The sequence below is a fragment of the Crocodylus siamensis genome, chromosome 4 (assembly GCF_052110815.1).
Source record: "Crocodylus siamensis isolate JL-2025a chromosome 4, ASM5211081v1, whole genome shotgun sequence".
Taxonomy (NCBI): Eukaryota; Metazoa; Chordata; order Crocodylia; family Crocodylidae; genus Crocodylus; species Crocodylus siamensis.
The window spans coordinates 1,524,657-1,538,754 of NC_143398.1; the positions used below are offsets into that span (position 1 = coordinate 1,524,657).

Here is a 14,098-nt window from a genome sequence, read left to right on the forward strand (position 1 = left end):
CACGGGCGGCCCCGGGGTGGGCACACGGGGCGGGGGCGAGGGCTAAGATGCGTGGCCCGGAGCGGCGCCTGCTCCCCGCGGGCCGGAAGCAGCCGCGGGGCGCCCCGGCCGTGCCCACCCGCGCCAGCACGGGGCCGACGCCTCGCCCGCCCCCGCGTGTCTCGCAGGCCGCCGCGCCCGGCGCCGCGATGCCGGCGGAGCCCGGGGGGGGCCCGGGGCCGGGGCCGGGGCCGGAGCTGGCCCCCGCCGTCCGCCTGCACCGCGCGCGGGGGGGCGCGGGCGGCGCGCCGCTGCTGCTGCTGCTGCCCTGGCTGGGGGCGCGGCCGCGCGCCGTCGCCCGCTACGCGGCCCTCTACCAGCGGCGCGGCATGGACGTGCTCGTGGCCGAGACCACGCTGCGCCACCTCCTGTGGCCGCGCCACGGCCTGGCCCACGCGGGGCGCGTGCTGGCGCTGCTGGAGGGGCTGCCGGCGCTGGGCGCGCGCCCGCTGCTGGTGCACGCGCTCTCGGCCGGCGCCTTCGCCTTCGCCCAGATGCTGGTGCACGTGAGCCGCGCGCCCGGGCGGCACGGCGGGCTGGCGGCGCGCCTCCGCGGCCTCGTCTACGACAGCCTGGTCGCCGGCGGCCTGGCCGCCGCCGCGCGGGGTGAGTGCCCGGGCAGGCGCGCGCGCGGGGGGCCCCCTCCCCTCCTCTCCCCTCCCCCCACCCCGCCCCAGCCCCAGCCCCCCGCCCCCGCGTGCCCCCGCCTCCGCTCGCACAGCCGGGCCCGGGGCCGCGGGGGCACGCGTGCCCCCGCCTCCGCTCGCACAGCCGGGCCCGGGGCCGCGGGGGCACGCGCCCCGCCCGCCGCCGCCGTGCCAGCCCTCTCTCGCCGGCAGGTGTGGCGCAGGCGACGGGGCCGCGGGGGCTGCGGGCGGCCGTGGCGGCGGGCACGCTGCTCTACCTCGGCCTGTGCCGCGGCTGCACGCGGCGCTACTACGCGGCGGCCGCGGCCGCGCTCGCCCGCCCGCCGCTGCGCTGCCCGGTGCTGCTCTTCCACGGCCGCGACGACCGGCTGTGCGACCCCGCGGCGCTGCGGGCGCTGCTGGAGGCGTGGCGCGGCGCCGGCATCCCCGTGCACGTGCAGGCCTGGCAGCACTCGGTGCACGCGGGGCACCTGCGGCGGCACCCCGAGGAGTACCGCGCCGCCCTGGCCGCCTTCCTGGGGCGGCTCGACCTCGGCCCGCCTTGAGCGCCCCGGGGCGGCGCCCGGCCGGAGCCGGGGGGCTGCACGGAGACCCCCACAAGCGACGAAGCGCCTCCTGTGCGGGAGCACCGCTGCCACTCCCCCCGCGGAAAGGGCGGCGGGGCACAGCGGGCGGGCCGGGCTTGCTGTGACCCGGCGCCCCCGAGACACAAGCCCCCAGCGGTGCCGGATGCTCCATTGCTTTATTCTTCTCCAATACAGTTACACAATAGAGGACCCGCATGTGCAAAGTGGAAGCCTGCCGGGGGCGGGGGGCTACGCCGGGGGGGCTCGGGGATGCAGCTGCCCCCCGCGCCCAGCGCCGCCCTGCAGGCTGGAGCGGGGACCGGGCCCCTGGGGCGGCCAGCGAGGCCGGACGGGGCACGCCAGGATACCCCCCGTCCCCGAGAGCCTGGCGGGGGGGCACTGCAAGGGGCACCTGCCCCCGGCCCGGGGCGCAGAGGGGCGGAGGCACCCCGCAGCCACAGCGGTGCCAGGGCAGGCGGGGGGGCCAGCTGACGTCCGTGTGCCCGGGCCCGCGCCGAGGCGGCAGTGGCGGCTGCGGGCAGGCGAGACACGCTGCTCTAGTGCAAAAGGGCGCCCGCGGCGGGGGCGGGCGCGGGGGGCTACGCGGGGCGGCTGTGGCTGGCGGCGCCCGAGGCGGGGGGCGGCGGGCGCTGGGCGCTGCTCCGGGGCCCGTCTTCAGTACAGCCGCTTCTCGTAACTGCGGGCAGAGCGCGGGTGTTAGACGGGGGGGCCTGTGCCGCACCCCGCTGCGGGCGCACCCCCGGTGCCCGCATCTGGCACCGAGCCAGGGAGCTCCCTGCCGTGGCCTCGGGGGCTGCAGGTGTGCTACGGCCCCCACCCCCAACACACACGGGGGGCACCACCCCGGGACATGACCCCAGCCCCGATGCCACCCCCTCGCGCTCGGGCCGGCGGCCGGCAGGGACCGTCTGCGCCAGGGAGGCTGGCACCCCGTGCCCCCAGCGCCAGCCTGTCGTTCCCCCCCGGGAACTGAACCCCGGACACGAGACCGGCTTGCAGGCGCCAAGGACCCCGTGCGCCAGACGTGAGGCCAGCTGCTGCCACCGCCCCAGCGGCGGGGGTCACCCGCAGCCCCGGGCCCAGAGCGGTGGGGGGCCACGACACCAGCCCCGCCAGAGCCTCTCCAACACCCCAGTCGCTTCCCAGGCACTTGGACCTTGGCATCTCCTCCAACCTCGGGGTGTGGGGGGGAACCCACGGCCCCACTTTGCCCACGCACCGAGCTGCCACCCCCATACAGCGCCGCCCTGACACCCCAGTAAACCTGCCCTGATGCTCCCAGCACGCCGCCCCCCCGGGCAGCTATCCCACTCCCCCCAGCCCCATAGGTGCAGAGCACGGGCTCGGCCCCTGCTCCATAGACACAGCCCCCAGGCCCCCGCCCTCTGCACCCTGATTGCCATGAAAACAGCCCCATGCCTTGCAGTGCCACCAGCCCCCCCCAGAACCCCACAGCCTGGGACCCCCAGTGCTCCCCTGCCACCCCACAGCTACCACCATGGACGCCCTCACCATCCCCATGAGGTCCAGGAGATCTAGGGGCTCCCCCGGGTGGGGGAAGAGGCTGGGCAGAACCGTGGGTGCCCGGGGGAGAGGGCAGGAAGCCAGCCTGCCCCCGGGTGCAAGGGGCAGCTGCAGGCTGCGCCCTCCCGAATGCCCCCCATCGCTGCTCTACGACCCGCCGGACCCGGCTGAGTTACTTACATGGCAGAAAGGTAAAGCTACGGGCGCAGCGTGGGCAGGAGAGAGAGAGAAGGGGACACGGTCAATGTGCTCCTGACTCTGCGGCCTGCGGGCACCGCCGCCACCGCTGCCCCCAGCACCAGCTGCAGCGCCCTGCCAAGCCCGGCCGTGCTCTCCGCTCTCGGCTGGGCAGGGGTGGAGTGCCCGGGGCGGGGGGCGGGGGGGCAGGAAGAGCCGAGTGCGAGGCTGGCCAGAAAAGGCACAGCAGGGCCTGGGCGCAGCCCATGCAGCAGCTGCTCTCTGGGGCTAACAGAGGAGCAATGGGCTCGGACTGCGGCAGGGGAGACCGAGGCCGGGGAGCGGGGAGGAGGCTGCCCACAAAGGGGGGCCGGCATCCATTTTGGGAAGTGTCTAGGAGTACATGGGATGGACCAGGTGGGTCAAGCAGGGCCGGGTCTGCCTGGAGCAGGGGATCGTGCCCGGAGCCAGCCTGTGCTGCTGGGGGGTACCCAGAGCACAGAAGAGACCTGCCTGGGGGTGGAGAAGGGGGACGGGGGGCACAGAAGACAGCCAGCCAGCCAACCAGCACGCTTTCTACACTACAAGCCCCTCCCCCAGCACACCAGCACGGCCCCCCAACCCGCAGCACTTGGGGGTCCGGCCCTGCCCCATCAGCTGCCCTTGAGCACCGCCCCCCCATGTTGCAAGGCCCCCAGGTAGCGCTGAATGCCAGGGGCTGCAGGGAGCTGCAGGGGCGCAGCCCCGTCCCCCCCAGCCCCTTGGCCCCTGCCCTGGGCAGGTCCAGCCTGGCCCCAAAACACCGGGAGATGCGGGGGGCTCTGGCCCGAGCCCCAGATGAGTCCTGCTGGCCCACGACTGGTGCCCAAGCCCACGGTCCAGCTCTGGCTGGCATGCACACTCACACGCGTGTACCAGCCTGCACTTGCACACGTAGACTACCCACCTCTGCCCAGCACAGCCCCCGCGTCCCCCCCACCCCAACCCACACACACCAGGAGGAGAGGAGAGAGCCAGCCCCAGCCATGGCAGCGAGACCGGCTGCCCCCGGCTCCCCGGCGTGGCACAAGCTCGGGATACGCCGAACCCCCCCACCGGCAAGGAGGGCAATGGAGGGGGGGTCTCTGCTTCACAACGCCCTGCCCACCTCCAGTGGGAGGGACGCAGTGTCCGAGCCGGGCTCCGGGTGCTCGGCGCTGCCCCCCCCGGCAGCTCTGTCCGTCTGTCCACCTGTGCCGTCTCCTACGTGGTGCCGGGGGTCGGCTGCGCTCCCGGGGGTGCCCGCGGCTGGGACAAGGGCGCGAGGGACCAGGCCCCTACGACGCAGGGGGCAGGGGCTGGGGGGCTGCCGGTCCCTACAGGACGAGAGCAGCCCCCAGGCCTGGGGGGCTACAGGGCACGGCTGGGGGGACCCTGACCCCTTGCCCACAGCCCCCTGGGCACGGCAGGGCTGAGACCCGCACCCCAACTGCCGTGGGTAGGGGGGCCGGCGGGCACTTACGAGTGCAGGCCATGGACACCGCCTTCGATCTGGGCCGACATGGTGCGCTTCTCGAATTTGAGCTCGCCGGAGTACATCATGGAGCTGCGGAGACAGCAGGCGCTGGGACCCGGCGCGGGGGCGCCACGGCGGGCACCGCCGCGGCACGGCATCAACGCAGGGCTCGGGTCCCGGGGTCCGGGCACACTCACCGCAGGACGGAGAGGCTCTTGGCGCCGATGTCCTGGCAGCCGTGCTGGATGCCCGCGATCAGGTAGGGCACGAACTTGTGGATGGAGCCCTTGTCCTGGATGGAGCCCGACACGCCCTGCGCCACCTTCACCTTGTCCCCCTCACTGGGGGCGCCGGGACAGACAGGCGTTACGGGCACCCGCGCTCGGCACCCACGGGCCCCCGCCCGCTCGGCCGGCAGTGCCAGGGGGTTGGGCACGGACCCGGCGCAGCCCCCGCGCCCACCTGAAATAGCGCTTTTGGCTGCTGCTGCTCTTCTCCATGGCGTCGAGGGAGCCCATGCCCCGGTATTTCTTGAGCCGCACGCCGTCCGAGAAGAAGTACTCGCCCGGCGCCTCCGTGGTGGCCGCCAGCAGGGAGCCCATCATCACTGCGGCAGGGGCATACGGGCATCAGGGCCTGGCACCTGCAGCCACAGACCCCCCCAGCCACGGGGGCACAGATGACCCCCCCAGCACCCCCTTGCTCACCCGTGGAGGCTCCCAGGGACAGCGCCTTCACCACATGGCCCACGGTCTGGATGCCGCCGTCGGCGATGACGGGCACGCCGAAGCGCCGGGCGTACTCGGCCACCTTGTACACCGCCGTGCCCTGCGGCCGCCCGCACGCCATCACTGCAACCGCGCGGGGGGAGGGAAGGGGCTGTCGGTGCTGGTGGTGGGCACGGGGGGCAGTGCCATGTGAGCCCATGCCCATGGGAGCTGATGCCACCGGGTGGGGATGTGCCAGGGCTGGAAGACCACCCCCTCCACCCGTGGCCAGGCACCCACCTTCCTGTGTGATGCAGATGGAGCCGCAGCCCATACCCACGCGCAGGGCGTCCACGCCGGCGTCGATGAGGTTCTTGGCCTGTGCCGCTGTCACCACTGCCGGTTCAATGGGGACAAGCACCAGGGGCCGTGAAACACCCAGCCGGGGGGGGGGTCTCCCAGTGCCCCCATATAGCCAGCAGAGGGTGGCCCCCATGGGCGCTGTCCCCCAGGAACTCCCCAAGGCTCGGGGTCCATGGTCCACACTCTCAAGGGGACCCAGGGGCTGTTGTCTGTGGCCCCCCCAGCACCCTGCCCGGCCCAGCACCCCTTAGAGCCTCACCATTGCCGCCAACCACCTGCAACTCAGGGTACTTCTGCTTGATGTAGTGGATCATGCTGATCTGATACACGGAGTTGCCCTGAGAGGAGTCCTGGGCGGGAGGAAGGGCGGCCAGGGTGAGGGCACAGACCCCCCTGCCCCGGCCACGTCCACCTCCCGGCAGCCCCAGCCACGAAGCAAGGAGGAAGAGTCTGGCCCACCCAGGGACGCCAGGCTAGGCGGGTGAGGATCACTGGGCTGGCGGCCCCTGGGTTTAACCCTCCCTGTGCCAGAGCCCAGTGCGCACCAGCACGATGACGTCGGCGCCAGCCTGGGCCAGCAGATCGAGGCGGTACTTGTCGTCCTCGCGGGTGCCGATGGCAGCACCGCACAGCAGCTGCTTGCGGGCATCCTTGGAGGCCAGAGGGTAGTCGCGGTTCTTCTTTAGGTCTGTGCGCGCGATAATGGCCACCAGCTCATCGCTGTCGTTCACGATGGGCAGCTTCCCTGCGGGGTTGTCACGGCCGTCAGCCCTGCCCCTTGGCCCCAGACCCACGGCACTGCCCCGGCAGCTCACTAGAGAGCCCCTGGCACGGTCTCCAGCACCTGCCCGGGGCCTGGACGTGCCAGGGGCTGCCGCGGCTGCCGCTTTGCTCTGAGCCCGAGTGTCCAGGAGAGCAGGGCCATTTCTGAAACGCCTGGAGCCATGGGGCTCGTGCGGGAGGCGGGGGAGCAAGACCACGGGGTGCTCTGCTGGGGGGGCCCGGGGCTGCAGATGGGGAGAGGGGCACCGCAGGCCTGGGGGGAGCGGCAGGGGCAGCACTCTCCTGCCCAGTGTGCTGGCCAGGGGCGGGGTGGGGGGGACCACGCGGCGCCTGGTACCCTTCTTGCTGCGCTGCAGGATCTCGTTGGCCTCCTTGAGCGTCACCCCGGCCGGCGCCACCACGAGGTCATTGCGCTTCGTCATCACCTGCGGGAAGCAGCACGTGGCAGGGGGGAGCCCAAGCGGGGCGGCCCGGCCTGGCCCCCGCTCCACACCCCCGCCACACAACAGTCGCCCCGACACAGCCCCAGGGCCGGCTCCTGTTCACTCCCGTTCGGCTGCTGACCCCCAGCGGTGCCCGGGCCCTTCCCCGCACCGGGACGCAGGGCCTGGCGCTCATCCTCGCCGAATCCCTTCTGACTGATTCTGGACCACGTCTCCCGTCCACCCTGGACCCTGCGTCCTCAGCTCCACCCAGCTCGGGGTCAGCCACAAATTGGCTCGTCGTGTCCTCGACTGCCTCACCCACATCTGTAATGTGGACTTCAACAACCCTGAACCGAGGACGCATCCGGGGGGGGCCGTGCTGCACCCAGTGACTTCATGGCCCATCATGGTTCCTGCTAATCTCTTCACTCCACGCGGGCTAATGACCCTCTCTCCCTTTTACACGGCTCGATGCTGCCTTAACCAAGAGAAAGCCTTTCCTCTGCCATGCTGCTCTCCAGCAGGCAGGCCTGGGCACCTCTCTCCCACATCACAGTCCGGCTCTACCTAAAAACCTGAACTCCGCACAGTCGCATGAACCCAGGTGTAGAAACAACCAGCAGCGAGGCCTTGGAAATGCTCTCGAGAAGCCTCTTTCTATTCATAACACGTAGATTTATTAATTAAATCTGTTCATAATGTGTAGATGTAGTGTTATGAATTTAAATGGAAGTAGATGATGACTCCAGGACTAACGACGCAGTATCTTTGGATGGGTTTGGACCGTTTTGGCCTGGTTTCTCGTGGTTTTAACTTACTAGATCAGCAAACCTTTCAATGAAGCGATGATTGTTTTTGTTTCTGTTTTAAGCTGAATAATACAGCCTGTTAGCTGAGCTTCTAGTTTCTCTTTCACTATGGGATGATACACAGTGCCACCTGTGTAGATCTGCCCATGGACAGACCCGAGAGCCCACCTGATACCTCTTCCCAACTTGACGCAGAGCCAGCAAGGACAACCCGCTGGGCCAGCCTGTTACGTGGCCACCCCGTCTACCCTGGGCTTCCAGCTTGTGTCATGGGAGACGGCACAGAAAGCCCGGCTCCCGTCAAGCTCCATTGCACCTGCTGCTCTCCCCCATCCACACGCTGGAGAAAGCAAGCAGCCCGGTTGGGCTGGATTTGCTCTGGGGGGACAGAAGCAGCTACGACGCCCCGAGCTGACCGCTGCCACCCTCCAGCCGGCTGGCAGGAGCTGGGGGGGGCGGCGAGGGGGGTTACCTGGCTGAGACAGGTGGCGTAGTCCTTCTCGGTGAGGAAGTCGATGTCGCGGGAGGTGACGATGCCCTCCAGCTTGCTGCCCATCTTGCCCGTCTGCGTGACCGGGATGCCCGAAAAGCCGTGCCGCAGCTTGGCTTCAAAGACGTCGCCCACAGTGTGCCCGGGGCTCAGCACCACCGGGTCCGTGATGAAGCCCTGCTCAAACTTCTGCGGGGGGGGGGGGCAAGTGGTGAGCCCCGCGGCCCCTGCACACCCCCAAACTGCTATAAAGGGGTGACGCCGGGGGCGGGGGGCACTGACCTTGACCTTGCGGACTTCATTGGCCTGGAACTCGGGGGTGCAGTTGTGATGGATGATCCCGATGCCGCCCATCAGCTGGGGGGAGACAGGGGTCAGCGCGGGGCTGTCCCGGGGGGCTCTCCGCAGCCCCTTCCCCTATGGGGCTGCTGCAGGGTAAGTGTGGGGGCCCCCCCCCAGGGGCTCTCAGCCTCCCTCCAGGAGGGTGGAGGGGGCTCTGGGGTGGATCAGGCCCACCCCCGCCCGGCTCGGGGGGGTGCCAAGGGAGCAAATCCTGCCCCCTGCCCAGCGCTCACCGCCATGGCAATGGCCATGTCCGACTCGGTGACCGTGTCCATGGGCGACGAGATGAGCGGCGTCTTCAGCGTGATCTTGCGGGTCAGCGCCGACGTCAGGTCCTGGGGGGCACAGAGCCATGATCAACCCCCCCGACCCCAGCTTCCTCGTGGAGCCAGGATCAGGCCCCGGGTCCCTGCAGGGGCATGGCTGGGGGGAGGGCAGGGGCAGAGCCAGGCCTCCATCCCCGAGCCCCTTGGGCCTGTGCCCCCCAGCTGGCAGGGGGTGGGGGTCACTGCCCAGGGTGCCAGGATGCGGCCAGGCCCAGGGAAAGCTCAGAGCAGCTCCCAGCTGCCAGCTCCCAGCTGCCCCCCCCGGCTCCCACCTGGCCGTGTTTACCCCACAACCCCCCCACAGATACCACCCCTCTGGCCTGACCTTGACACCCGCGCGCAGCGATTAGCCGGGCCAGAGGCTGATTAGCCAGGAAGGGCTTATCTCAGCACAGCCCAGTTCCCAAAACAGAGCCGGCTCCTGCACCGGGCTGGGGCATGGAGGAGGGTCCGGGGGGAAGGGGGTCTGCAGCTCCCAGCATGCAATGCTCCAGCTTGCTAAGGGATGGGGGGCTGTGCAATGTAGACGGGGGGTCAGGGGAAAAGCCGGCGGATGCCCCGGGGCCCTGGCAGGAGTCCCTCCAGGCGATGGGGGCACGGGAAAGCAGGGGTCCCAAGCCCAGGGAGATGGGGGGTCTCACTCACCCCGGACAGGGGGCACAGGCAGGCCTCTCCCCCCACCCCAAAACCACCCCTGTCCTGCCAGCCCCGGGACCAGGACTGCTGGGTCCTGACCCCCAGCTCCAAACCCCTTTCGCCATGCCCGGAGCAGGGGAGGCAGGGGCTGGTGCTCCCCCACCCGCACCCTGGACCTCGAACTCACCACCTCGTCTGCCGTGAAGTCGATGAAGCCGGGCAGGATGAGGAAGTCACTGCGGAAACAGGGAGAGGGGCCGGCGTGAGACCCCCCATGCACCCCAGCCCCCACAGAGCTGGGCAGGTTTCTACCCCCGAGCAGCTCTGTGGGCATGGGTGGGGGCAGGGCACGGGGCAATTGCAGGCAGGATGGCGAGATAAATCCAGGGCTTTGCTCCCCCTTCGCCCCCTGGCAGGGGGCTATTCTTAGCTCCCTGTAATTAGCACCCGCCAGCGGCAGGGAGCCTGGCACAGCACCCAGTCTGGGAGAGGGATCGCCCAGCTCCCACTCCCACGCCACAGCTCGCACCCCGAGGCCAGCACCGGTGTCTGGGGAGGGGACATGCCGCAGACAGGGTGTCGCAGCTGCCCCCGGAGCCACAGCCCTACACCAGGACATCCCCGAGAGACCCCCGCGCCCAGCTAGGACACCACTGCAGCCATCAGGGTCCCCACAGCGGGCTCCTGGATGCCCCCCAACAGCATCCCACCCTGTCCCTGCTGCATGCGGGACAGTGCAGGGCTGCCCTGGGGCGTGCAGGACAGTGTCAGACCCCCCCACCCCCCTGGGGGGCTGCTCTGCACAGGATCGGGGCCCGAGATGCCATTGCCATCTGCCTGTGCCCCCGCCCTGCCGCGCCGTGAGTTGGCAGAGCCACGCAGCCAGACCCAGCCGCTAATCCCCCATTAACAGGGATTAAGAGCTCAGGGCCCTAGTAGCCTGCTCTGAACCAAGGTGGGTGGCAGAGACCGCGGCCCCTTCCAGACCGGGGAAGCCAGAGGCCCCAAAAGTGGCACAAAAGGGAGCACTGAGCTGCAGGAGCAGGGTCCTGGCACCAGCGCCCGGCAGAACGGGGTCACCGGGGAACCGCCCTGGACCCGCACGAGGAGCTGGCGGCAGGGACCGGACCCTGCTGGGACAAAGCAGCCTCACCCTGCCCTTGTACCCAGGGAGCAGCGCTCCCAGCAGAGACCCCCGCCCGGGCCAGGGGCCAGGCAGGCATGAGCTGGGCCCAGCTTGGAGGCCTGGGTGCTGCCCCTGCCCAGCCCAGAACGAGGGGAGGGGGGCGATACCCCCCATGCCCTATCTCCGTGCTCTGCGTGAGCCCCCAGTGCCTTTAATGCTGTCAAAGGATACACAGAGGCCTGCTCCCGCCCCAGGATCGGGGCCCAGCTGGGACGGGCATATGCCTCCTCCATGCTGTAACCACTGACCTGCCCCACCTTTGAGCTGGGGGCGGCTATTAGCACTGGGTTGCACATAGACAGCCCTGCCCCAAACATACCCCATGCCCCCCCCCACACACGCACATGCAGCAGACAGAGGATCCCATGAACCCGCGTGACACTGCCCACATGCCACGCCGCTACGACCCATCTCGGCCCTGGCGGTGAGCCAGGCCCCAGCCTGTCCAGCTGCTCCGGGAAGTGGGGGTCGACATGCTCCACCCCCCACCTTGCACCTGCACACGGAGCTGCAGGATCGGGGCCCTGCGCTGAGCTGCAAGAGGCGCAAAGCAAAGCACTGCGGGGAGGGCAGCAGGGCCTTCCCAGGGGTCTCAGGAGCACCGGCGCAGCCCCCCGAGGTCTAAAGTCATCCGGGGGTCCCGGGAGGATGTCCCATTGGGACCCTGGCTAATTTCCTTCCCTTCCCCTGCCTGCCCAGCCACCTGGGCCTTCCTCTTCCCCCCCCGGAGACCACTCCGTTTCCTGTTGAATCGGGGATTTCGGTTGCGACCGACACTCTGAAAGCAGGTGGAGGGTAAACAGAAACCCGCTCGTCCACCCCAGCTTATTTTTAAACCCACACGCTCACAGGTGCTGGAGAAGGAAGGAGGCGCGAGTCCTGGCTCCCTGTGCCCCGTCACACCCCTGCGCCTCTTGCAGCTCAGCGCAGGGGCCCTGATCCTGCAGCGGCTCATCCGAGGCACCCCGCTGACCTCCCGATCCCCGAGGGGCAGCTTGGGCCTGCTCCCAGGGCCCGCTCGGAGCTCAGCAGCGAGGCGCAGGGGGCCGGGGAGGGCAGAGACGGGCGCCCCCGGGAGCCGTCAGACCCCTGCACCCCGAGCCGTGGCTCTGAATCCGCCTGCTCCGCTCTGCTGCGTCAGCTGCTCTCCCACCGGGGCCAGGAAGGGCCCTGCGGCGCCTCACGTGCTCCCAGGGATGCAGCTCAGGGAGGGATGCTCTGGGCTGCGCGGGGCCCCCCACGCCCAGGATCGGGGCCAAGCCGGCCCCCGGGGAGCCGGGTGGAAGGGGCCGGGGGTGCCGCGGCGCTTACTTGTAGGTGAGGCCGTCGGCCGTGGCGAGGAGCTGCTGGGCGGTCAGCCCGTCCTCGGGCACGTAGCCGGTGCCGCCGCTGATCAGGTAGTCGGCCATGCTGCGGGAGAGGCAGGGCGCTGAGCCGCATCGGCCGCCCGCGCCCGCGCCCGCGCCCGCACCCGCACCCGCACCCGCAAGGAGGGGCCGCACGGCCGGAGCCTCTCCCAGCCCCGGCCACCCCCAGCCTCCGACACTGCCCGCCCGGGGCGTCCCAGGCACTGACACCCGCCGGCCACCCCAGGACCTGACAACTCCCCCAGAGCCCCCCAGCCCTGGACACCCTCCCCAGCACCTGAGAAGGTCCCCAGAGCACCCCAATCTCTCGACACCCCCCCCAATGCTCCTCCAGGACCTGACAACTCCTTCAGAGCCCCCCAGCCTCCCAGGACCTGACAAGGTCCCCAGAGCACCCCACGGTCTCAACAAGCCCCCCAATCCTCCCCCAGCCCCTGACAATCCCCCCTCGGATCTGACAACGTCCCCAGAGCGCCCCCCAGGACCGGAAAAGGTCCCCAGAGCAGCCCCCCAGTCCCTAACAACCCCCTCCCCCCATGCACCCAGCCCCTGCCATCCCCCCAGGCCGTGACAAGGTCCCGAGAGCACCCCCAGCCCCTGACAGCGCCCCCAGGACCTGAAAAGGTCCCCAGAGCGCCCCCCCCAGTCCCTAACTACCCCCTGCCCCCATGCATCCAGCCCCTAACACCCCCCACAGGCCATGAAAAGGTCCCCAGAGTGCTCCCCAGTCCCTAACAACCCCCTCCCCCCATGCACCCAGCCCCTGACATCCCCCCCAGGCCGTGACAAGGTCCCGAGAGCCCCCCCAGCCCCTGACAGCCCCCCCAGGACCTGAAAAGGTCCCCACAGCGCCCCCCCAGTCCCTAACTACCCCCTGCCCCCATGCATCCAGCCCCTAACACCCCCCACAGGCCGTGAAAAGGTCCCCAGAGTGCCCCCCAGTCCCTAACAACCCCCTCCCCCCATGCACCCAGCCCCTGACATCCCCCCCAGGCCGTGACAAGGTCCCGAGAGCCCCCCCCCAGCCCCTGAACCCCCCAGGCCTTGACACCTCCCAGTACCCCCCCACCCGACACCCCCCCAGATCCCCCCAGCTTCCAACACCCCCCATAAGCCCTAGACACCCCCCCAGAGCCCCCAACCACCCCCAGCCCCTGCTACACCCCCTTACTTCCCCCCAGCCAGCCACCAGGCCCCCCCAAAAGGCTTTTTTTTTTTTTGCAGCCCCCGCAAGCCCCGAAACCTCCCCGCAGCTGGCAGCGCCCGCCCGGCCCCCCAGCCCGCCCCCCGCCGTGCCAGGGCCTGGGGCCGTACCTGGCAGGCTCCCCCTCTCCCATGGCGCTGCCAGCGGCTCTGCAGCGCTGTCACGGCTCCCCGCCCTGCCAGGCGTGGCCGAGGCTGTGGCTGGCTCTGCTCAGGCGCCTCCTCCTGCCCGCTGCCAGGGCCCGGGCCAGCCCCGCGTGGCGCACGGGGAGGGACGCGGGCGGGCTCCAGGCCTTCCCGCGCCTGCCAGGGCTGCCAGCCCCTGGCCCCCGCCCTGCAGAGCCGGGGCTGCGGGCGGCACCAGGCCCCCGTCCCCCTGCGGCACCCCACGAATGAGCTCCAGGCCCGGGGGGGACTGGGTGCCCTGCCACAACAGGGGCCTGGGGGGCACCCCGTAGCCCCCCACCCAGCTTCACAGAGCCCTCGGCCTGTTGCAAACTGGTTCGGCCTCCCTTCCACCAGGCTTGGGGTGCCTGGAGGGGGTGGGGGCACGAGCCCTGGGGTCTGGCGTGCCAAGGGAGGGGGGAGCGTGTGACACGTGTGTCATGTGCTCGGCGTGGTGCTACTAATGAGCCGTGATGAGCACGAGGCCGGAACCACTCTCTCCCCAATTACCCCGCGCACCCAGATGCCCCACGCGACCCCGGTGCAGACAGTCGGACCCTAACCCAGCAGGAGGGACCCCATTGCCGTCCCCTGGGAGCCTGGCCGTGACCTTGACCCAGCACGGAGAGGTTGGACTGCCAGCCCTAGTGTCCAGGCGCAAGCCAGGGGCGGTGCCGGGGGTCCTGGACCTCCACCCGCCTCGCCGCGCAGGGAGCATGGAGTCTCTTGGGCCAGGACCTGGCCCAGAGCCTGAGCCCCACACGCCTGGGTGGGGGCCGCAGTCGTGTGGTGGGAGAGGCACAGCCAGTTCCCAAAGCGGGGGCGGG

The 14,098-nt window shown here is 70.5% G+C and overlaps 2 protein-coding genes across 5 annotated transcripts in view; one reads left to right on the plus strand and one right to left on the minus strand.

Annotated features, from left to right (window-relative positions):
* The first annotated feature begins 32 nt into the window (after positions 1-32).
* LOC149865339 (uncharacterized) lies at positions 33-1,366 on the plus strand. Its single transcript, XM_090041378.1, has 2 exons — positions 33-645; positions 879-1,366. Exons 1-2 carry the CDS (start codon positions 48-50, stop codon positions 1,229-1,231), a joined length of 951 nt encoding a protein of 316 aa, XP_089897504.1. The 5' UTR covers positions 33-47; the 3' UTR covers positions 1,232-1,366.
* A 43-nt stretch (positions 1,367-1,409) lies between these two features.
* The window catches only part of IMPDH1 (inosine monophosphate dehydrogenase 1), a 13,803-nt gene continuing 1,114 nt past the window's right edge, over positions 1,410-14,098 (minus strand). Inside the window, exons 1-15 of one of the 4 annotated variants that reach the window (XM_090041377.1) lie at positions 13,218-13,338; positions 11,848-11,946; positions 9,538-9,586; positions 8,622-8,723; positions 8,329-8,403; positions 8,029-8,235; positions 6,660-6,747; positions 6,085-6,284; positions 5,799-5,889; positions 5,477-5,572; positions 5,177-5,320; positions 4,932-5,076; positions 4,667-4,810; positions 4,476-4,559; positions 1,410-1,949 (exon numbers count right to left, since the gene is read on the minus strand). In XM_090041377.1, coding sequence (XP_089897503.1) covers positions 1,928-1,949; positions 4,476-4,559; positions 4,667-4,810; positions 4,932-5,076; positions 5,177-5,320; positions 5,477-5,572; positions 5,799-5,889; positions 6,085-6,284; positions 6,660-6,747; positions 8,029-8,235; positions 8,329-8,403; positions 8,622-8,723; positions 9,538-9,586; positions 11,848-11,946; positions 13,218-13,240 — 1,569 coding nt within the window. In that variant the 5' untranslated portion in view covers positions 13,241-13,338 and the 3' untranslated portion in view covers positions 1,410-1,927. Of the gene's footprint in view, positions 1,950-4,475; positions 4,560-4,666; positions 4,811-4,931; positions 5,077-5,176; positions 5,321-5,476; positions 5,582-5,798; positions 5,890-6,084; positions 6,285-6,659; positions 6,748-8,028; positions 8,236-8,328; positions 8,404-8,621; positions 8,724-9,537; positions 9,587-11,847; positions 11,947-13,217; positions 13,339-14,098 lie in introns of those variants that run through there. The other 3 variants (XM_090041376.1, XM_090041374.1, XM_090041375.1) reach the window with 3 other exon arrangements.